The following is a 25,112-nucleotide window of genomic DNA, read 5'->3' as shown; positions in this document are numbered from 1 at the left end:
CTTTGCCTTTCGCTTCCCTTCTTTCCTCAACTATTTGCAAAGCTTCCTGAGACAGCCATTTTGCTTTCTTGCATTTCTTTTTCTTTGGGATGGTTTTAGTTGCTACCTCTTGTACAATGTTGCGAACTTCCATCCATAGTTCTTCAGGCACTCTGTCTATCAGATCCAGTTCCTTAAATCTATTTGTCACCTCTACTGTATATTCATCAGGAATATGATTTAGTTCATACCTGAGTGGCCTAGTGCTTTTCCCTACTTTTTTCAATTTAAGCCTAAATTTTGCAACGAGAAGCTCATGATCTGAGCCACAGTCAGCTCCTGGTCTTGTTTTTACTGACTGTATAGAGCTTCTCCATCTTTGGCTGCAGAGTACATAGTCAATCTGATTTCTATGTTGACCGTCTGGTGATGTCCATGTGTAGAGCCGTCTCTTGGGTTGTTGGAAAAGAGTGTTTGTTATGACCATCGTATTCTCTTGACAAAATTCTATTAGCCTGTGCCCTGCTTCATTTTGTTCTCCAAGGCCAAACTTGCCTGTTATTCCGGTTATCTTTTGGCTTCCTACCTTAGCATTCCAATCCCCCATGATGATAAGGACATCATTTTTTGGTGTTAATTCTATAAGGTGCTGTAGGGCTTCATAGAACCGGTCAATTTCATCCTCTTCAGCACCAGTGGTTGGGGCATAGATTTGGACTACTGTGATATTGAATGGTTTGCCTTGGATTCGAATTGAGATCATTCTGTCATTTTGGGGATTGTATCCCAGTATTGCTTTTCCTATTCTTTTATTGACTATGAAGGCTACTCCATTTCTTCTGAGGGATTCTTGCCCACAGTAGTATACCTGATGGTCATCTGAGTTAAATTCACCCATTCCTGTCCATTTTAGTTCGCTGATTCCTAAGATGTCGATTTTCATTCTTGTCATCTCTTTTTTGACTACGTCTAGCTTGCCTTGATTCATGGATCTTACATTCCAGGTTCCTATGGAGAAAAAATCTTTACAGCATCGGACTTTCCTTTCACCACCAGATATATCCACAGCTGAGCGTCCTTTCGGCTTTGGCCCAGTCGCTTCATTCTTTCTGGCGCTACTAGTACTAGCCCTCTGCTCTTCCCCAGTAGCATATTGGACACCTTCCGACCTGAGGGGCTCATCTTCCAGCGTCATATCTTTTTCCTTTTAGTACTGTCCATGGGGTTTTCATGGCAAAGATACTGGAGTGGTTTGCCATTTCCTTCTCCAGTGGATCACATTTTGTCAGAACTCTCTGCTATAACCTGTCCGTCTTGGGTGGCCCTGCACGGCATAGCTGATAGCTTCATTGAGTTACGCAAGCCCCTTCGCCATGACAAGGCAGTAATCCATAAAGGGGACACAACAGGGTAATATCCATATTTTGGCTGTATGATTCTAAGTGGCATATGTATGGGACTGTTATAGTTTCTGGACACTGCATTACAGTTTCACACTAGTTTGGCAGAACTGGTAGCTAATTTTTTGTTGCCCAGGCCCACAATGGACTTCCAGAAGTGGCATCCACACAGAGAACCAGTTTTTCACATATTTGAATCCCACCACTGATCCCATACATCAACCAAAGTATGGATCTAGTATGTAGAAGAGACCTCTGTCATAATAAAAAAGGAACAACTAAAGAAGACATGAAACTATCAACTTCTTCAAAAGGATAAAATTCACAAGGGAATAAGAAAACAACAACAACATAGAAGATATTTTCATCAGCAGAGGAAATGGTGGCCAATTAGAAACAAGTCTATTGTAAGACTACTCATGTGAACCAAATGCTCCACTACCAAAGTAACAACTCAACCTCCCACAAGAGGAGCTATGTAAGAACCCCAGGAAAAGGAAACAGATCATCTATACATCTTCCAGCAAAATGGATATTATTGAAACTTGTCTGACCATACAACACGCTACAGTACAACCAATGCAAACTATGAAAAAGATAATACTGTGATACATCAAAAACATCTCAAAACCAACAAACTAAAGCCCTCCAAATCATCTTAAGTGAATCAAAGATCCAGTAGCCTAAGAAATAAAAACAGGAGTCATTTACAACATACAGTGTAAGGACTGTAACAGCCACTATGTAGGGCAGACAGGCATATGAATAGCAAAACATATCCATGAACACCAACTAGCAGACAGAAGACACAATGAAAACTTCTTAATTTATCATTAATTTGCTTTCTTTGGGGTGGGCCTTGGAGGCAACTCAGGAGTTCAGGACCACCATGGCAACCATGGGCTATCCTAGGTCATTCATGAAACAGTGGCCACAAACCAGACATCATCTTGTCAGAGTAATGGCAATGTGATCTGAGAGGGGAGTCACCTCTGTGCCTTTTGTCATAGTTAGATCACATCCTGGTGACTTTGAGGTTCTTATCGCCCTCTGAAGGGAGGTAGCACCTATTGAACTGATCTGCCTTCAGCAACTGATAGATTTGGTGGGATTCCAAAGGGAACTGAGGGTTATACCTGAAACTCTGCTGCATGGTCCTACTGAAGCTCTGGCCCAGGTCTAGAACTGGGAGGTGTCCAAGGCCTTCAGTAGAATCAGACCTGTGATCTCTCTTGGTCCATTCCTCCCACCACTCCCCATTGTTTATAGAAGAACTTAGGGAGCTGAAAAGGGTTAAGAGACGTCTAGAGCGCCGCTAGAGGACGATGAGGAATGAATCTGAATGAACATGAGTTAAAGCCGCTATTAAGGCCTACCTTGATACCGCAGCAAAACTTCAATATATCTGTGCTCATATTATATCCAGAGAGTGACACTACATAAGTGACCCATGGGTGAGGCAGTGGTGTGTACGAGAAGTTAATCTTCAGGCTGTGCAGAAAAATTCTGCACAGATAATTTTTACCAAATAACTTCCACATAATCTTAGACATAAATATGAAAAAGGGAACATCCATATTTGAAAAAGGTTTCCCAGAGTTTCAGCATAGTCCTAACAGACCTACTATTACCAATGTTCCAGCACCTCTCCGAAAGCTCTTTTTTGGGACAGCTTTCTTTGCAGCAGCTTTCAGATACAGCTTAGGTGCCAATTGAAATTAAAATTTATGATGATCTGCTTCTGAAATACCAGGAATCTGTAACCATGGATTACATTCTTGTCAACAAGAACAAACAGTTTATCTATATTAGATCAGATTCATTCCAGTCAGAATACATTTGGCTATCCAATTCTTCATTATTACTGAAGAAGCAACTAGAGAATTAACAGAGTTTTAAATACCTTTCCAATTCCTGGGTTGTCTTTGACTTTTGATACAGCTCTTAAAAGGCATGGTGGTGCTGGAGGAGGATACATCTGTAGGATGCCACTAAAATTAGTGGCATAGAGAGAGACACCATGGGAATGCAGCAAAGGTGCATGATGCTTCTTTTTCTTTGAGGACAGGTTAAGTTTCTGGGCAGCTCTGAACAAAACAAGGCCAAGAAAAAAGTTAGCATTATTATATACAAAGAGAATTAATATTGGTACAAAACAGATATTCAGCACCATGACCACTTGTTTAACAAAGTAAGCAATTTTACTCTATAATTAGATTTTATAAGAATTTAAATGTCAGCAATAATAGAAATAGATTAAAAAAATGAATTGGCAAGATATTTATGTAATTTTTATCTCTAAAAGAGTTTCAGTTAGATTCTAACTTAAAAAAAAAAACTTTGGCAGAAGCCTAGAAGAATCAGATTAAAGTCTGCCAGAACCTCAAGTCATAAAATGCTGAAAGAATCCAGTTATCAGTTGCAGGGCCAGATGGGCTTTTGCTGCTGCTAACATTTATACAAAAGTTACATTAATTCGTACCCTAACAAGTTAAGAGACAAAGCAAAAACTTTTGGCAAAAGCAAATTAATTGGACTGAAGCTTGCAAACCTTCCCCCTCCCCCAAACTATGTGTAAAAATCAAAAGAAGGATGGAAAGTTTTGGGGGCAGAGGGGAAGAGTGGTCTAAAATCAAGTCCAAGACTGCCACAGCAACCAATTGGAATTTTAGCAGCATGGTTATGTGTAAGGTTATAAAATTTGTTCTTAATTTCATTGTCTCTTATAAAAGAAAAATATATTGAAGGGCACTTTTTAATGTTCCAAACAGTAGCACATTAGTTTGAGAAAAAAAATGATTTCTATGCACAAAAATAGCTAGGACTACAAGCAAAGGAGAAATCCATCTAATTCCAGATCAAGTCATTTACCATGTGTTCATTCCATTCCAACTCACATAAAGCTCACATTAATCCATACAAAACAGGCATTTAAATTTAAATATGCCATAGTCTTGCCTTCTTTCAAAGTTAGCATTCTAGAAGTTAGTTATATTAAAGCATTATTTTGGTATACTTGTAAAGATGAAAACTGAATAGCAAAATTTGAGAAGTGAAAAATCTGAAGGATAACCACCTCACAAGCCCATGCATCAACAGCCATGCCCTCTTGAATCCCTCAAAGGCCAAAGAGAAAACACACAGTGTGGTCCCTGGCCAAAATTACCTATCCATTCTTTAGGCTTAATCTCCATCAAGAATTGTGTTCTGCGACTCTTGATTATTCCCCATTTCCCACCCCACCCTCCACCCACAGGAATACAAATATTTTTTTTCCCTAGCATTCAGATGATGTTTGTTTTGATGCATAAGCAACAATGATCATTCCTTAGCATGCAATTATGTATGAACAGAACAATACACTCATTTTCCTCTTCCTTGATCTTTTAACCTATAACCATGACCATTATTTTAAATTGTAAACTACCTTGGATACATTTAGCAAAAAGATGAAAATCTGTTTAAGGAATAACTAACCAAATAAAAGACTATAGCATGCATTACTAGGATAATCAAGGCTGACTCTCAGTTCATTCTACAAACATAATATAACATCTGCCCACAAAAGAATTTGCAAGATATATTCTATTTTAGAATATAGCAAGGATCTCTCTTGAGCACAAAATATGAGGATATAACAGCAACAAAATAAAACTGAAATGCAGTATGAACCAAAGGCCACAGCAAATTGCTCTGGTTTGATAGCACAATTTAATTTGCATGTTTATATAAACTGATTGACAGCTAGTACAAGAGTGTCTTGCAATTCTGAGATACTATTGATGTATTTCTGATACTCAGGGTTAAGACTGTTCTCTATGACCAAACAGCCTTGAAATATTCACTGCTTTATAAAAAGACATCTCCATATTTTTGATGAATAGGGAATATTATGCATATTTTAGCTACCATAATATGTTGTAACATGGAAGTAACAAATAGGAAAAAAATAGCTCTAGAGAATCTTTTCAATGCTCCATGATGGGATACATGAAATCCTGATAGATTAATGATTGCTTCAGTACAGACTGCAGCTAGAGTCCCCTTGAGAAAAATATATAAAAGAGAAAAAAATGCTTAGATTGAATTACGCATCCAATGTTTATTCAGACACCCAGGCTGAGTGTTAATAGCCAGATACATTTAATGCTCACAAGGGAATCCACAAATGAAAGATGTAGGTCAGATATACAATAAAGGTGTTAGATTTGCAATAAAATCCAAGGCTACAATCTAATACTAGATTAAATTCAAACCAAAATAATTGTCAAAGGGAGAGCCAAAATTAGTTGGCATCTGGTTTGAATTGACTTTCTTAAAACTTGAAATTTAGATTAAACTGTAGTTCATTTCAATTCTGAAATAATGTTATAGAAACTATTTTGAAATCCTTTACAAGTATACTTATGGGCCACACTTAAACAAGAAAGCTTTATTCCCAAATTTGATTTTGGCAATATAGCATTCTTATATGACCAAAAACTTATTCTATGCAACTCTAAATATGTACCTAAATATAGAATCATCAAAATTGTAAAAAAATAATCATCAGCAGCATCTTTACTTAAATCAGCAACATTAGACCAAAATAAACTGAAACAAAAAAGTATAAAAAACCCCTCAAGCTGGAACAAGTTTCCTTTAGTATTGTATTACACTGCTCTACATGTGAAAATAAAATAAAATACAGGTGGTCCTCAACATACAGCCATTTGTTTAGCAACTGTTCAGAATTATAACAGCAATGAAAAATGTGACTTATAACTAACTCATACTTACAACCATTGTAGCATCCCCTGTGGTCACATGATCAAAATTCAGCTGTTTGGCAACCAGCATATATTTCACAAGGGCTGCAGCATCCCCCGGGCCAGGTGACTGACTATTGGCAACTTTCCCAGCTGGCTTCTGACAAGCAAAGTCAATTGGTGCAGCCAGATTCACTTAACAATCACATGAATTACTTAACAACTGCAGTATTTTGCTTAACAACCATGGCAAAAAAGACTGTAAATCTGACTCACTCAACAATCACCTTGCTTAGCAATTCTGGTCCCAAGAGTGGTCATAAATTAAGGACTACCTGTATGTTTAGTAAATAATGTGCCCATGTTGATAGGACTGCAGTTACCTTTTTTGAATGAACTTATATTACATTTCAGGATAAACAACATTACACAGATCACATCAAGAAAAATCAAGAAGCACTAGTAGCTGTAAGAAAAAAAATCAATTTCTACCTTCCCCTTCCTTTCAGCTCATTCACTTTTCAATGTTTTGCAATGTAGCTTTCACTCATTTTTTTCCATACAACTAAATCACCTCAATAGGCTTACTTCACATTGATCATTCACTTTTGTATTCAATCCACATTCATTCATGATCTATTTATTCTTAACTCTATGTCTTCTTGATTTATAACAACTCCTACTGAGTGCAACTTATTCTTGTTTGTGTTTTTCCTGACATACAGTACATAATTTCCACTCCCATATAACAAAAAGCTCAGAAGCACACTCTTGCAAATGTTTTACTTCTTTCAGCAAGTAAACAGCCTTCATAACAGACCTCACAAAATTCCCTACCTTTTTACCAGTTTGTATATTTTTAAATTTCTCAATTTTCACATCTTCACTAAACATTCTATCAAAATAGACAAATTCATCTACTTGAAAGTATTCACTCTATTTTGTCTGTTAAATTACCCTTATCTGATTCATTAATTTTCTGATACATACTTTTCATTGCAACATGTAATCTATCTAATATTCATTGCAAATCATTTGAGTTCTCATCCAACAATATGCCATCATACCAAAGTACACACATTTATGTCTTCAACTAATGCAACTCCAATGACACCATAAGCATCCTTATACATAATAAATATATTTTAAAAACCAAGGGATCATCAAACATCATATCCTTACTTCCTGCTCAACAGGAGTCATTCACTGAACATTTAATTTATTCTCCCAAATGACACAAATTTGCATAAATCATTGCATAATTTAGGCCTATTCGTTTTATCATGTGTTCTCTAAATTAATGAATATTTTTTGTTTTATTTAAAATGTGTTTTATATATTTTTATGTACCAACATATGGGGGAAATGGATTGAGAAAATCCCGTTTTGAGCCCATTGATTAGGCAGTTGTATTGATACATTTTCCTTTAAATTTCTCATTGGCTAAAGTATTTCCTTCATAGAAAAAGGAAGCTTCTAATCACAATTCTTTTTGTCCACTCATCATTAGACATAAATCTGAATGGAAAAATATGGAAACATTGTTAGGAGGACAGTTCAGACACATATTGACGCGCCATTGCACTCATTTTACATGCAAGTAAAGTTATGCTTAAAATCCTATAAGCTAGACTCCAGCAGTATGTGGATAGAGAACTTCCAGAGGTACAGGCAGGATTTTGAAGAGGCAGAGGAACTGGAGATCAAATTGCCAACATACGCTGGATCGTGGAGAAAGCTAGGGAGTTCCAGAAAAACATCTACTTCTGCTTCATTGACTATGCAAAAGCCTTTGATTGTGTGGATCACAACAAATTGTGGCAACTTCTTAAAGAGATGGGAATACCAGACCATCTCATTTGTCTCTTGAGAAACCTATATGTGAGTCAAGAAGCAACAGTGAGAACTGAACAGAGAACCACTGATTGGTTCAAAACTGGGAAAGGAGTCCGGCAAGGCTGTATTCTGTTGCCCTGCCTATTTAACTTATATGCAGAGTACATCAGGCAGGGTTAGATGAATCAAAAGTTGGAATTAAGATTGCCAGGAGAAATATCAACAACCTAAGATATGCAGATGATACCATTCTAATGGCAGAAAGTGAAGAGGAACTAAAGAGCCTCTTGATGCAGGTAAAGAAGGAGAGTGCAAAAGTTGGCTTGAAACTCAACATTAAGAAAACCAAAATCATGGCATCCGGCCCTCTCAATATATGGCAAATAGATGGGGAAAAAATGGAGGTAGTGACATATTTTATCTTCCTGGGCTCCATGATCACCACAGATGGGGATTGCAGCCAAGAAATTAAAAGACGCTTCTTGGTCCTGGGGAGGAAAGCTATGGCAAATCTAGACAGCATACTAAAAAGCAAAGACATCAACAAAATTACGTATAGTCAAGGCCATGGTTTTCCCAGTTCGGGCTATGAAAGTTAGACCATAGGAAAGGCTGAGCACAAAAGAATTGAGGCCTTTGAACTATGGTGCTGGAGAAGACTCCTGCAAATCCCCTGAACTACAAGGCGATCAAACCGGTCAGTCCTAGAGGAGATCAACCCTGACTGCTCTTTAGAAGGCCAGATCCTGAAGTTGAAACTCAAGTACTTTGGCCACCTAATGAGAAGGAAGGACTCACTGGAGAAGAGCCTAATGCTGGGAAAGATTGAGGGCAACAGAAGAAGGCGACAACAGAGAATGAGGTGGCTGGATGGAGTCACTGAAGCAGTAGGCGTGAGCTTAAACGGACTCCAGAAGATGGCAGAGGACAGGAAGGACTGGAGGAACATTGTCCATGGGGTCACGATGGGTCGGACACGACTTCGCAACTAACAACAACAATTTAGAATCCATAAGAATCTTTTTGAGGATAATCTGTCAACTTTTATTTTGGAATCAGTGAGAGGGGTGAAGCAGAGATGTATAAAGCTAATATTAAATCATTGGAAGATGATTACCATAAATGCTGGTATATAAGGCGACTTCCGCAAATGTTAAAATCGGCGCCAAAGATGGGGGTCGTCTTATACGCCGGAAATACTGGTAGTTTCCGGCGTATAATACTGGTAGTTTCCGGCGTATAATACTGGTAGTTTCCGACGTTCTAGGAATGCAACTCGGCGACAAAGACGGGGGTCATCTTATACGCAGGGTCGCCTTGTACGCCGGCATATACGGTAAATAGAAACCACATGTAAATATTCAATCTCCATAAATATAGTTCAAGTGAGGTAGAGATACAACTGCATATATATACATTGGTCCCAGTAATATTGCAACTCTGGCTTCTCAATCATTTTTTTCACATCACATATAAAGGCATATAAGACTCTAAAGTCATATAAACCCTCCACAGCCCAGAACTCCTGATAATGCACAGCTCCTAGTTTTGAGGGAGGTTTAGCTGAATATATTACTATCTATCCAACAGATCTTAGCAGCCCACAAAAACAGGCTTTCTCCATTCTTTTTCTCCATTTTCTTCGTATGTATTTCTCTGTAGAATAAGGCAATGAGGATGTTCTAATTTTCCATTATCAGCTCATTTCACTAAGGCAATCCTATGATTAATGCATCTGAACCACTTAATACTTAGGAGAGATAGTTCAGTGTAATTCATGACGTCTCTCTTTCTCCCATATAGATTCTATGGAAAATGCCACACAAGATATAAAGCAGGGGTGTCAAAATGCTGGCCCACGGGCCGGACACGTCATCTGGAAGCCATGCCCACCCCATTGCCGGCAATGGCAAAACCATCCTGATATGTTGTGTGATGTCACGTGACATCATGAGTTTGACATGTCTGGTATAAAGACTGCCATAAATAAAACTGCTGGATTTGACCAAAAAGTTTCAGTTTCTAATTCCTGATGGAACTCATGCCTTTTTTTTTTTGCCCTGTTGCTCTTGTCAAATGGCATGTTGTCCATTTATTATGGACAATTAATATATCTATTATTGGTAGATATATTGGTAGAGCCACGGATAGATATATCCATCATTACTTTGTTCAGACCCTTTCAAAAATCACTGTAGTCTGGAGGTGATCTTGCAATATCGATCTCAAAATTTATTATATATAATATCAAAAAAGATTTCATTTTGTCCGCCTTAAATCGGGGTGACTCCAGGGTTTAACTTTACTGGAAAAAGACCAAATCTCTTATCTCCATTTTCTACATAGTATTGCAGATTATGATAAACTGTTATACTGCCTTTGATCAACTTTTTCTAGTATTAAATAATCACGCATCCATACACATACACAAATATGGTTGCTTCTTCTCAGAGAAAAAATTGAAAGCAGCTGTTATGGAGAGCAGTTAACAGTGAGCACAATATGCAATCTTAATTTTACTTCAGCTGCATAATAAATGTCTCTGGAGCTTCCAAAACATTTATTTATATATGAAAACATTCAGTCAAGCATCACCAACTGCCATGCTGGCTGGGTTGAGTGGAATTATAGTCCAACACATCTGGAGGGCAACAGCTTGGCAAGGTTTATATAGAGGGCACTAAAGTTCCTTCTGTAGGGGCAATTTCAGAAGCACCACCAATAATCAGGAGCAAAAACAAAAATTCGGGGATTTATATGAAATTGCAATACAAGGATCAAAATACAAAGATTGCCAAATAACCACTAGATTCTGAACAATCATCACACTTGTACAACAAAGTAACTTGCCACTCCCACCCACTCCCATTGGAGTTTTCTGAACTACTGAATTATATTGCACTCACTGCCTTTTACAGCAGAAGAAGCAACTATCATCTTAGTGATTTTCCTTAAAGGAATGTATTAAAACTATATGGTAATGAAAACAAGCATGGCACTATGCCTGGAACAGCAGCAAAGGACAAGCAACGTTAGTTCCCAAAGAGCTTGCCAATTTCATAACATTCTCTGTGCACTGGCACTTGGCAAATATAGGCCAATAAATGCAGCCCCTGAGGGAAATAAAAATATGGTTTTTAAGACAAAATACTATTGAAATGTCTTGTATGTTGCCTGGGCCAATTTAAAATTCTATACCAATGAAGAAAACTTATTGAAAATTTATTTCAGACTATTTTAAAATAGGCGGGATTTATTTGGCATATACACAAATATTTCAATCAATCAGAATAGAGCTGGAAGGGACCTTGATGGTCTTCTAGTCCAACCCCCAGCTCAAGCAGGAGACCCTATACCATTTCAGTCTTTCCAGTCTCTTCTTAAAAGCCTCCAGTGATGGAGCTCCCACAACTTCTGAAAGCAAGCTGTTCTACTGGTCAATTGTTCTCACTGTTAAGAAGTTTTTCCTTAAATAATCTTAATAAATTTCTTAACAAATCTTCATAGGAAACGTTACCAGAAAGTTGCTTTGTATCTTGAACCAGATATAAATTGTTTTGCAAAGATGACAGTCAATGAGGAAAGTGCTTATTAAAATCCTGAAATGAATCCCGTGCATCTCAGCCAGCTAATGTAGCTTATTCATATGGCCCATGTGGATTTGATGCACTATTTCTGCACTTCTAGTTATGTAACTAAAATATATGGTGACTGAATGTGCAGAATCAGGTCATGTGGGCAGTTTGATGAGATATAAAGAAAAAAAGCGCATGAGAATCAGTGTTCAATCAGTTATGCATCCATCAGTTCCAGCAACCCTGCCTCCTAAAACATTCAACCAAAAATGGCAGAGGGAGGGAGAGGGAGATGTCTTTCCTCCCATTACTGTCATTCTGTAAATGCTGAAACTTATTATCCTTATGGTGGCTAGTTCCTGCTAAAAAAAATCTTCCAGAATTTGCCATTAACAATCTAAGCCACAATTCTTCACTATGGAGTTAAAACAAAATTATCGCAACAGTCTCCTTAGAAAGAAGAAGGAAATATACTGTTTCAGTAGCACGTGCTTTATAGGAAAAAACTCTACAATGTTGGGGCTGACAACCTCAATTACAAATGACAATGATATTATTTCTACATAAAGTGTTACAATATGGATATATTGCAAAGCATAGGGGGTCCAATGCTAATCTCTTCCTCAGTAAATTATTATAAATTGGGTTTTTCAATGCCTTCAGTAATCTTCACATACAATTAGGAAATCTTCACCTAAATCCATGAAGGGTAATGGACATTAAGGTTAATAACAACCACACATGTCTGATTTAAGCAAAATCCTTATAGTCTGAGAAAGCTGGAGATACATGTACTATCTTTTTCCTTGAGTTTGACTAATCTTCTGCAAAAGACATAATGAAAAGGAGCTGAAACACCCATTCCACTACCTTTTGATTCCCTCCCTAATTAATGCTTTTGAAATGTCACTATATATTATTTTCTCCTGTGACTGTGAGATCTACTGTCTGCATTTTGCTTAACTCTTTTTGTCTTTAATAGAAGTCTTTTAAGATGCTCCAGAGAGTTCTTCCCTCATAGTAAGGTGTCAGGGCAGAAAATAAAAACTAATATACAGCACATTGAGGAGCACTCAAATATCAAATGGCAAGGGATAGGCCTCTAGCTTGCTCTTTTCTCTGTTCAATTTACAGATTGCTAAATTGTATAGCTGAATAAAGAAAAGCCAAGAAACAGAAATCCAGGAAAACCAATTCACTAATGGTATTCATCCAGGGAACCAAAATTGAAAATAAATCATTATAGTATGCCTGGATAATTAAAGGTCTTAAATTCTCAATTCTAGAGTCTAAAATAGGATATTCCAAATTAGTGGAATCTGATAGATCTTTCACTATACTCTGCCTCAGTAAGAATAGCAAAGAGTCTTGTGGTATAAAGATGAAGCCATTTATGCCTTAAGCTTATTTGTTATGGCAATGTTAATAACGATTACTGGAATAGGGAATTTAAGCAAAAGAATATATAACAAGCTTGATAATGTCAATCTTTCTTCAGATTCACTTCCAATGTTGAAAGCAAATCTAAATTTTAAAACCAAAATCTGAAAAAAGTCTGATGTTATTATTCAAGACGTGCATATTTTCCTCCAGAAAGAGGCTCTGAAAAAACCTACAGTTTTGCAAGTCAAAAGGAATGCACAATTACAGATAGCATGAGTTAGTTATTTGTGAATCACTGAGACATACAGCCATACCAAAGCTAGAATGGTTCTACAATTCATTTTAATAAATGTGTTTGTATGTGTGTGTGTGTGTGTGTGTGTTTGTGATTGTGTATAAATGGCCTAATATGTCAAAAATATGAGGGTCAGGAGGAAGGGCTTGCATCCATACATTGGTTATGTTAACTTATGAATGGCAGGTATGCTGTTTTATGTGCATTTTTCTCTTTTTTATGCTTTTGTATTCTTTTAACACTACAATTTTTAGTGTTCAATAAATGTGTGTGTTTAGTAAACACAATACATTTTAACATTAATTATTCATATTATTTATATCTTAACTGCCAGAGGTTTCTTTTAATGTTTTACTCATACCAATTATTACAAAATGGTTCTTACAGAGTTTGGCAAAGAAACTGTACAATGGCACACTAAGAACAGTATAGATCAGCCAAGAGTAGATCCAGGAAACTGACTAATAAGTTGGAGCTGGTGCTTCAATGACTGACCATACGGAGGCCAAGCCCACCCCAGCTTTGGCAATGCAAAAAAGCTCACGATACTTCACGACACGTCATGTGACATGGCGAGTTTGACACCCATGAGCTAGCGAGATGCTGTTGAATGAACTAAAATCTGTTCGTCATTTCTGATCTTTTTCAGATTTTGCTGATTTGTATATATCTGCATATAAGGCAAAACAAAGAAATGGCAACAGTTGCACTAGCAGTCCTTCTTTAATATAATTAACTCTGCAGTAAAATTTATAGGAAATTCAATTGTTTTTCCTAGAAAGTCATTCGCTTATGTTAAATGACTCAAAAAAGTCATTTAACTAGCATAACGAAATGACATTTTGATTGATACCTTCTATTGTCTGAAGGCCATTTCTCACACTGAATTTCAGACACAGGCCTCACCCGCCTTTTGATGAAAAAAAATAAAATATGCAAACTATTTTGAGTAATTCATTCAATTGGCTCCAAGCCAAACCAATGAACTTCAAAATAGTAGTAAAAATTTGACACTTTGTGGATCTGGCTCTAAGCCGGAAATGCAGATTACCCCCATTCTAAAAAGTTATTTCCATGTCTCTTGAAATCAGGAATTTTTATCCTGTATATTTAATTTTTTTTCAAGAATTACCTTCAATTCTTCCATTTTCTATGAAAAAAAAATTCTGTATTAGATATTTAATAACAATACATTTATTATCTAGACCGGAATTACAAACTAGGATAGTGATCTTCCAGTGAACACGATACTATATTCATTTCAAAATATGCTCAATAATGTTGCTTTATAATAATTTTTAAAATGCACATTATTAGGCTTATCAACAGGAACAAATGGAATTGCTGTTCACCACTTTGTAACAAAATCCTGCATTGCTAAATCAAACCAAGGACTATCGAAATTTCAAAAGTAGGGCCCAGATGCATGGATTCATCCATAGCAGGGTAGAAAATCAAATTGGATGTCCACTTTCTTAAACTTCCAAATTAATTATCATACAAAGCAAAGTAGTGGGAAATACTAGATCAGTGGTTCTCAACCTTTTTAATGCCATGACCCCCCAACAGGCCGTAAGTCGAGGACTACTCAACTGGTCGTAAGTCAGGACTACTCAACTGGTGCAGCACCGTTTGCAGAATGGGACTTTTGGTGGGCTCAGCAGGGCAGAGACAGCCTGGACAATTCCTACTGGCTTTTGAAAGCCAATAGAATTAGACTCTATTCAAGAGAGTCTATTCTATTGGCTTTCAAAAGCCAATAGAATAAAAGGGAGAAGCACAGCTAAGGAAAAGGGGAAAAAATGGCTGACTGCATTGTTTGGCGACCCCCGTGAAATGGTTGTTCGACCCCAAATGGGGTCCTGACCCACAGGTTGAGAACCACGATTATAGATGATTGCTTAAAATCATACAAGATCACATAACCAATGAAGAAAAAGATACTTGAACTGTATTCAGTAAAGGAAGCGAAGAACAATTACAATATTGTTTTTGCAGGGTGAGTGTTAAAAAAAAGCAAAATCTGTATCTTTTGGAAATAGCTGCCTTAAGGATAGATCTATTCCAACTATGTTTAAAACACAATAAATAAGCAAATAACTTTGTTTGGAAAAACCTATCCTAAGTTTTAAAATACATATTGGACATTTTTGGTGAGCTCTCTTCTTCAAATACAATGGGAAGAATAATGTTAGTTTCCAGGGATTATGCTCACTGAAATCAACTGGGCTTTCACAATTGCCACTGATTGTTGTGAGATTTATTTGTGACAAAGAGAAAAGAAAAAGAAACACCAATGCTATTAAAATGATAAAAAATAAAGTGAAGTTTTCTTTGATGTAGGAAAGCATACTCTTAACAAAATTATTGTACTGGGAAATTTGCATACACATTCCTTGGTGGTTTAAATGTTTTTCAGGGCAAAAGAGACTCACTGAGAGTCCAGAGGACATAAGGCTCTTCTAAGAGGCAAATGATACATTAAAATGGGAAATGGAATTGGTCTGGTCTCAGAGCCCAGAATACATAGCCTACTCACATGCCTCACTCCTTCACAGCTCATGTCCTCATTGCAGAGGCACACAATAATAGTGTAGGAGGAGACACCCCTGCTCTACTTGGAGAACTGCTACCTCAAGACATTCTCAGCCCTTTGAAGTAGCAGGTTTCTGGTGAAAGGCAAGGAAAACCCCGAGGAACCATCACCTGAAGCCACGTCTCACTGAAACCAACCTCTCTTTGTTCTCAGAGAGAGACTCAGCAGAAACCTTATGGGATAAACGTGAACCATAACCCAGAGGATCCTAATTCTTGCAGTATAAAGTAAACATAGTTTTCTTCTTGAAATGCTAACTAATGAAGTGGCTGAGATTATTTATAAAACCAAACAACAGGCAGATGAAGGTTGCTTAGTTCTTTCATCACTGCCAATTATCTGCAGCCATAGGGCCACATCTCAGATTAATTATATACAGTCCTTAGCCTCACTTCAAAAGTCCATTCAGAACTTCTGTAATAATACCTATCTTTTCCTGGAAGCTAAGAACTCAATTGAGAGGAGGAACTGAATTTTGATTACCCATTTTTCTCACCATTTCAAAAGCAAAAGTGAAACCAGGTGGAAGAAAAGAGACCAGAATGGCAAGGGAACAGTAGCTTTTGCACAGAAACAATTGTCAGGCAGAAGCATGTAGCAAATATTTACTGGGATGGTATTTAATTTACCTCTCAGTGAAATTAGTATGGTCAGAGTCTCTCCAGATTAATGGTAGCTCTAGGTTGTAGAAGACCCTTATAAAAGATACTATAGTGAGAAATGGGAACCTGGGGCCTTCAGAGACTGCTGAATTATAACTCCCAGTATCTCTCACTAGTAATTCTGACAACTCCTGTGAATTTAAGTTCAACAACATCTACGACCATGGGTATGTCATCCTTGCTCTTGTGGAACCTCTTACTGAGCTAGTCTAGGTTCTATTAGGTACTATCCATCCTACTTACTGATTTGCCCAATATACAGTTACCAAGTAGGAAGGTTTATGGTAGTGAATGGGTTCCCTCCACTGGGGTTCCTATTTGCATGCTTAAAGAGCTAAAAATGAACTAGTATGCACAAAGAGATTATTGCCATTCCTTGAAAACTATATAAATCAAGCCATAAAATCTAAAGTGCAAGTATATTTACATGGTGAAAATGATAAAGAATAATACTAAAAGATGCACAGCAGGCAGAAACCCATATGGACACTGAGTAAGAGGAAACCAGTGTATAACTCCATTGAAACCAAGTTGTCTTTTAATCCTCCCTGTGTTATGAATGGTTAACATAGAATGTATATTAATGTAGGATGTACATGAAGCATATTATTGCTGTATTACATTTAGAATAAAAATTAAGGTTTATCCATCAAATATAATTTAACAGCAAACAAACTAAGTCTGAGTCAAAGAAAAGGCAACTTGACCTGTAGGCTTCAGAAGTGCATATTATGAATACCAAAAAAATGCTTTCTACCTTACCAATAATAAGACAAAATTATACATACACGCATACAGACAGATCTTTATCCCTCAGTCTGTCAAGGCTGTCAACTCCGGAGAAGCATTACAATAGTTAAATATATAATGGTACCAAACAGTTGGAATGTCACCAATAAAAAAAGAGACAAAAACAGGTGCACACTGTCAAATTACCGCATGCTTGGCAAGTCATGATTATCACTGTAACTATGGAATGCTACAAACCCCAGGAAAGCAAAGCTACTGAGCATGACAGCAGCTGCTCTCAACCTGTAGAGGGGGAGGGGGTTAAATAAGAGATATCCAGATAAAGACAACTAACTGAAATAAAAGTCAGAAGTTATTAAGAGAGAAGAAGGCAATCAGGCTAAAGGAACAGCCCATTTGGAGATTAGACACACAAAAAGTACTGGAGAAAAAACAAACAAAATCTTGCAGTCTGAAGATTGCTTAAGAGATTAGGAAAATGTGGACAGGAAAGGGGATTGGGATAAGAAATATGTACAACAAATGGATAGTTCAGAACAATAGCTTATTTGTTAAGGAAGTAAAAAAGAACAAAAAGGTAACAATAGGCAACTTCTCTGTGTAATTTTTTACTTTTATTTGATGAAATAAATCTACAACTCTTTTATTTGCAGAAATATAAAGGATAGCATGCCATATAACAGTATTCTACCAAAAGCTCATTAAGCAGTAGCGCTTTCAAACAGATCAGGCAATCCATATTAATGGATTAGCTGCAGCAGCAGCTAAAAAAGCTAATACAATCCTTGGTTGTATAAACAGAGGCATAGAATCAAAATCACATGAATATTAATACCATTTTATAAATCCTTAGTAAGGCCACACCTGGAATGGTGCATCCAGTTTTGGTCATCCTATTATGAAAAAGATGTTGAGACTTTGGGGGGAAAGTGCAAAGAAGAGCAGCTAAGATGATTAAGGGCTTGGAGACAAAAATATATGAAGAAGGGTTGCAGGAATTGGATATGTCCAGTCTAAAGAAAAGAAGGACTAGGGGTGACATGATATCAGTATTCCAGTATTTGAGGGGCTGCCACAAAGAAAAGGGGGTCAACTTATTTTCTAAAGCACCAGAAGCAAGACAAGAAACAATGGATGGAAATTAATCAAGGAGAGAAGCAACTTGGAATTAAGGAGAAACTTCCTAACAGCGAGGACAATTAACCAGTGGAACAGCCTGCCTTCAGAAGTTGTAGATGCTGCATCACTGGAGGCTTTTAAGAAATGACTGGACAACCCCCTATATGAAATAGTATAGGATCTCCTGCTTGAGCAGGGGGTTGGACTAGAAGACCTCTAATGTCCCTTCTAGCTCTATTCTGATTGATTAATGTTTTGGAAGGACTGCGTTGAACCCCTGGTCAGAAGTATTAGCCAGAATCCTGGACTAGGCTTTGGATAATTAAGGCTAAAATTCTTATTTAGCCAAGAAGCTCACTGGATGATCCTAGGCCAATCACTGCTTCACTACTGTGAGAATAAAATAATCAGTGGAGGGACTATGTTATGCCTACATCAACTTCCTGAATAAAAGAAATGTCATATATATAATGAATGCTTGGTGCAAATTAGACATATTCACTAACCCACCATAGTGCAACCACTTAAAAGCAGACTTCCTTCAGCTGAATGTCGCTCCTGGTAACGGAGGAGGAGGAGGAGGAGGAGGAGGAGGAGGAGGAGGAGGAGAAGCAGAAGCAGAAGCAGAAGCAGAAGCAGAAGCAGAAGCAGAAGCAGAAGAAGAAGAAGAAGAAGAAGAAGAAGAAGAAGAAGAAGAAGAAGAAGAAGAAGAAGAAGAAGAAGAAGAAGAAGAAGAAGAAGAAGCAGAAGCAGAAGAAGCAGCAGCAGAAGAAGAAGAAGAAGAAGAAGAAGAAGAAGAAGAAGAAGAAGAAGAAGAAGAAGAAGAAGAAGAAGAAGAAGAAGAAGAAGAAGAAGAAGAAGATTGCCTACAGCTCTAGAATTTCCTAGCGATCCTCCAGGCAAGTCTGGTGAAGTTGATATAAGCAATATACCTACTTACCCTATAGGAAATGATCCTCTTACTGTAATTAGAATGATGGGAGTACAGTACAGCCCAATACATTTCAAGGGCTACATAGTTAGAACTTTAGTTTGTACTCTCTCTCTTTTAGTTGGTTTCTACCCCACTGGCATTTAATAGAAACTCAGTAGTATTTCACTTGCAACAAGCTTCAGTGCCTAAGGGCTCATGCAAATTGAGACTGTCACCTTTTGTTTAAGGGAAAAAAGAACAGCTTTGCCCTTAAGAGAAGATTAGTACTATGACAGATTTATGAAGTTCTAAATTGCAAAGCTGATCTCTCCATCCTATTTTCTGTAGTGCCTGAATGAGAAAGGTTGCCTATATTTAGTAGATGCAAAGTCCAAAATGTAGTAATACAATTATGTTTACTTTGTGAATCCATAAAAGCAGAAAAAAAAGTGATTGGTTGTTTGCAATATAGTACAGTACCTTAAAACTGATTAAAGAAACAAGAATGCATAAGGCCATAGAAGGCTGTTTAATAATAGTCATTCAATTATCTAATTCCATAAGTTATTTTTGTTAATACCGATCAAAAGAAAGATAGCTTTTCAGGGTCATTTTTTTCTGCTTAAAAAAGTATTCAACACCTAGCTGCTGTCTATTGGGCAATGGTTTCACATTATCCTCTAATTATGTTATATGTGTGGCTCATTATGGGGAATGTCCATATACTAGTGTCTTAACCAAAGTCTTTTGAATGGATAATATAAAAATTAGTCTAAATAAAAAAAAATGAACTTCACTGATTTTCCTCAACTTGCTCCCCTACAAGGCATATTAACTGCCATTTTTTGGGATTTAAAAATAATGCAGTAGAATAATAGGAGATATTAAATCCTCCTACTGTCCCCCGTATCTTTTGCATTCCCAAAGTTATATTATTTGCTAAGGAGAAACACAATTGGAAACCTAGATTGTATTCCTTTGAGTTGTTTCTTCCAACATTATCTGCAGCTTAATAAAGGGACAGCTATTAGCAACACAATAATGGGATGAATGGGAAAATAATCAAATCCTCACTCATATCACTCTTGAAATCAGTTACTTTTTTAAAAAAAAAAAACTCTATAAGCTAGGCAAACCTAAGAAATTATTATAATAATAAAAAGTATTTATGCAGACTTTCGGCCATACAAGAAAATTGCAAAAGTTACATTTTAAAACTCTCATCATAATACTTTTCAATCATTTCTTCCTTCCATTTGTTATTGGCTCTATCCCATATACCAAAGTTTTTTATTTTCTTTATTTCTTTTCTTCATGCAGATTTTCCAGTGCGCACAGGTCACAGTTGATGAAGTGCGCAATTTTATCTCTCTGTCACCCACAAGCCCTAATAGTTCATTTTTTTGCTCTCTCAATTCTAGACATAATTTCTATCTATTCAACCTGCATAGACACTAATCTTCCTGCCTTCAGACTGATTTCATTCCTTATTCTTCCTTCTGGTCACATTAGTCCCGCATACCCTCCTTTGTTAACCCACATCTTTAGTTTTGAACTGAGTCTCCCACTCAGCATTATTGTTGTTTCACAAATTGCTCCTGTCTAAAATTGCCTCCCTCATCTCCCTCCCTCCAATCTGATCACTCAATCCTCCTCCAATATTCTGTCTATTAACCTCCCTGGCTTCTCCATTACTTTCAGCCTTTACTATCCTTCCCATCTAAGACTGCCACCTGCAAAGATATTCAACTCATACACTCATACATCTCCTACATATTGCAGGTTCTTATCTAATCTCCTTTTCCTCATACATTAGAACCCTGACTTTGCCAGGCACATTTCCTTTGCCTCCCCTTAAAATGTGAACTCTTCATGACAGTAAGATTTCTCTCCTCTGTGTTCATAAAAATGTACAACGCTCTATTTGAACTATGGCTTCCTGAGACTCATTTTTGATTATTTGTAATAAGCATGTCCTTGCAGCTACCCATAATTCTTCCCTCCCTTCAAATGTTAACACAGAATACAATATGAGCTAAGTAAATGTTATTTTGCTAAGAGAAGGCCACTTAGAGTGGTGAAGGAAACGAAATAATATAATATGCAATAATGCTACCAAGCCTAAATTGACATTGCAGTCTGCTACTGAAATCTTCCCATTGGCTATGCATGCAGCCCAAAGAGCTGACTAGAGAAACCAATAAAATAACATTCAAGCAATGTATTTCACTAATACTGTATTAGAACCAGGGCACCATCCTGTGTACAGTTCAAGAAACTAGGATGTGGAAGATAACAGTGTACAAATCTTATGCCCAAATTGGATTCTTGATAAATTCTGAGTTATTAAAGAGCTGACATATGGTATTGCACAGTCCATCCAAGCCTTTAATCTGGAGAGCATAGGCATGGAACATGAAAAAATTATTTACTCTTCTTCTGAAGAATACTATCCCTCATCAAGTAACAAAACTGGCCAATCAAGGAGGCTTGTAGTTGTCATTTCCTTCAAAACTGGCATGTAATGTCCTGTGGAGCTTGTAGTCAGTCACCCATTCCAGCGTATACTAGAACCAATTTATTTGTCAAAATGAGATTGGTATAACCCTTTGATCATCTGAAGGTGACAAAGGTCAGCAGCATGGAAGGGTCTAACAAACATGAATTATTCACTCAATAATCCACACAGGATGCTAGAGCAATATCCCAAATGGCTAATTGTTTCTCAAATACCAAGGATAATTTTCTCTCCCAGAATCAACAATTACTGGTCTGTAAAGGCCAGAAAATCTATGCATGAGTCATGCAATGCATAATTTGAAATTAATGAATAAAGAACATTTTTGTTATACATTGATATCTTGAACTGCCTCTGAGGATACCAAAATATTGTTTCAGCATCACAGCAACTCTTTGAGATAGGTGATTTTTTCAAGGTCAGTCAAACAGGTTTATACAAGTAGGGGATTTGAAACATTTTTTTCCCTCACATCAGACAGTGAATTAAATAATAAACTGCTTGGGTCCAACTCATTTATTAATGAGTAACATTTTCTCTATTTTAAAATATAACTAATTTTTCAAATGAATGGACAGATGTAAAAGACAATGAATTTGAGATTCCATCAAGAATTTGTGATATATACTAAGCCAAGGCGTTGGGCTTGCATAAGAAAGAAAACTCAAAAGCAGATCAGTGTTATCCTCTCCCATTTCTAAATGATCAAATGAAAGCTTGAAGAATACATCCTATCTTACTACAGCCAGCATAAATTGACAATTCATCAACATCTTCACAATCATTTAAGAAAACATGAGAAGGACTTAATGTGCTTGGTTATTTAACATAATCAAACTTTACACTAATCCAGTATTATTTTTTATTTTCATGGAGCAAAGCATTTCCCTACAATCCATTTCCACACAAAAGAATATAAAATTTGTCTAATCTTACTATAATGCATCTCATGATAAATTGAAGGCCCTATTTCCTGGGCACATCATTGAAAATAAATGCTCATTACAGGGGCAGCTTTATCATACGATACATCTGTTCTTTATTTAGTATTACACTTCATTCAAAGAGATTTCTCCATTACCACCACAGTACCTCAAAAATGACCATATAAATTTCTTTTAAAAAATCTTGACTTCTCTCTATAGCCTCCAGTAATGTTATATGTAAGTTGTTAAGGAAATAACTTGGTATCTGATGAGTCACAGAATCCATTACTCAGGGATCCCCAACCTGCAGTCTGCGACCCTACTGGCTACCAGTCTGTGGAACATCCCCACTCGTGCTAGCGCCACCATCGCTATGCAAACAGGGCGCTGTGTGGTGAAAATAGGACACTGATGTGAAAACTGGGCAGTGCATGGCACAAAAATAGGGGAAAACTGGACATCGGGCAGTGCAAAAACTGGTGCTGTCTGGCACAAAAATGGGGGGAAACCAGGCGGCACACAACATGAAAACCAGGCGGAGCATTGCACAAAAATGGGGCGATGCTAGGTCCCACAGGGCAAAACCAGCGCTGTGCTAGTGAGTGTCACATGGGCACTAGCACTGTCCCGTTTGCATCGCACACGCTTGCGGCCCCGTTTGTGTGTCTGCATGCACCTGTAAAATGCTTTTCTCCCCCTTTCTCTCCAGTCCGCCAATGAGAATGGTTGGAGTCCTCTGCATTAGCTTGCACTGACCTACATAACTACAGACTCAGCTATGCATTCTCCATCTGCCTAAATGGCTTTGCATTGATGCCAGCTCTACACTGAGCTGAAGTGCCAGTTATTCCTAGAATGATCAGGATGTATAAACATTTCTAGCTATTAAATACAGAAATTTTGAGGAATATATCAGCAACTCAACAAGGAAATAATGCTTGTTTTAAGAGCTAAAGCAAGACTTGAGATGACGCTTTTCCAAGATTTGGCTACAAATATTTCAAAATAGACTATTATTAAAATGTACGATATGTTTCTGTCTTCCTCTATCTTGATGAACATTCTGAAAGTGCTGATCATCCAGAATAATCAGGTTTAACAGGTTAGACATAATATATGCTTTTATTATTGTTAATGTATCATGATCTCCTTTCACTGAATTGTCATTCCAAACTACTGTTTCTTTTTTGGTTTTTTTTTTTTTTTTTTTAGGCTGATGCTTTTAACATGTTTCTATGGTTACTAACCAAGGTCACATCACAAAAGCCTGGACAGCAAGCAGTTCAGAAAGACAAAAGGCAGTTCACATTGTTCACTGTATTAAATAATGTATGAATGTTAAGATGAGGAAGGGGCAAAAATGAAAAGCGTGCAGTCCTAAAAGGAGATTTCAACTATGAAGGACAGTAGAGAAACTATGCTAATGGCTAGAAGGACTTTGACTAATCTTTGTATACCATAAATGTTTAAGTTAATATGTACATGCCTATACACAAATATAAATAGCATAACATGCACATTTCTAAAAGATCTATCTCTTTATTGCTAAATACAAAAATATCATATAGTAGGATTATGCTAAAGGGGCGTTGACTTACCTGAACGCCTTTTCTCAGCACGGAGATGGATAATCCACGCAGTGGGTTGAGACTGTATTCCTGGCCAATCAGATCAGTCAGCCAAAGTTGCCACGCCCCGTCTTGGACCATGATCCTTTAGTCTTGACTCGAGCGCAGCCATTGACTGACAGTAAGACGTTTTGGCTCCACTAAATATACCCTATTATTCTAGTCTATAAGGGTGGGTGTGGATTATCCATCTCCGTGCTGAGAAAAGGCGTTCAGGTAAGTCAACGCCCCTTCTCCAGCACTGGAGATGGATAATCCACGCAGTGGGACATACCAAAGCCTATTGTCCCTTGGGTTGGGGAATAGACTGGTCCCGTGTGCAACTTTGGTCTAGCACCTGCTGGAGAACCCTCCTACCGAAGGAGGCCTCTGCAGAGGAGTACCTGTCGATTTTGTAATGACGAATGAATGGAGAGGGCGAGGCCCAAGTGGCTGCCCTGCATACCTCTTCAATAGAAGCCTGCATGGCCCATGCTGCTGAGGTGGCAGCACTCCTTGTGGAATGGGCTGTGATATGCTTGGGGACTTGCAAGGACTCCGCCTGGTATGCCCCCGTGATGCATGCCCTAATCCACCTACCGATGGTAGAGGACGAGACCTTCCGGCCCCTAGTAGCAGGGTGGAAGGATATGAAAAGCGCTTCCGAGCGTCGGAATTCCGCTGTGCGTGAAATGTAATGTCTTAGTGCCCTGCGTACGTCCAAGGTGTGCCATTGTTGTTCCAGGGGATGAGCTGGGTTTGGACAGAAGTCTGGTAGGACTATTTCCTGTGATCTGTGAAAAAG

The 25,112-nt window shown here is 37.6% G+C and overlaps 1 protein-coding gene across 2 annotated transcripts in view; it reads right to left on the bottom strand.

Moving 5' to 3' along the window:
- The window catches only part of KIF26A (kinesin family member 26A), a 161,642-nt gene that overhangs the window by 41,473 nt on the left and 95,057 nt on the right, over positions 1–25,112 (bottom strand). For both annotated transcript variants that reach the window (XM_039343331.1, XM_039343332.1), the window contains one exon: positions 3,283–3,466. In XM_039343331.1, coding sequence (XP_039199265.1) covers positions 3,283–3,466 — 184 coding nt within the window. The remainder of the gene's footprint in view (positions 1–3,282; positions 3,467–25,112) is intronic.

The sequence above is a fragment of the Crotalus tigris genome, unplaced genomic scaffold, assembly GCF_016545835.1.
Source record: "Crotalus tigris isolate CLP2741 ecotype Arizona unplaced genomic scaffold, ASM1654583v1 scf7180000017842.263358, whole genome shotgun sequence".
NCBI classification, from domain to species: domain Eukaryota; kingdom Metazoa; phylum Chordata; class Lepidosauria; order Squamata; family Viperidae; genus Crotalus; species Crotalus tigris.
The sequence above is the reverse complement of the archived record's forward strand: the minus strand, read 5'-3'. Positions and strand labels throughout refer to the sequence as shown.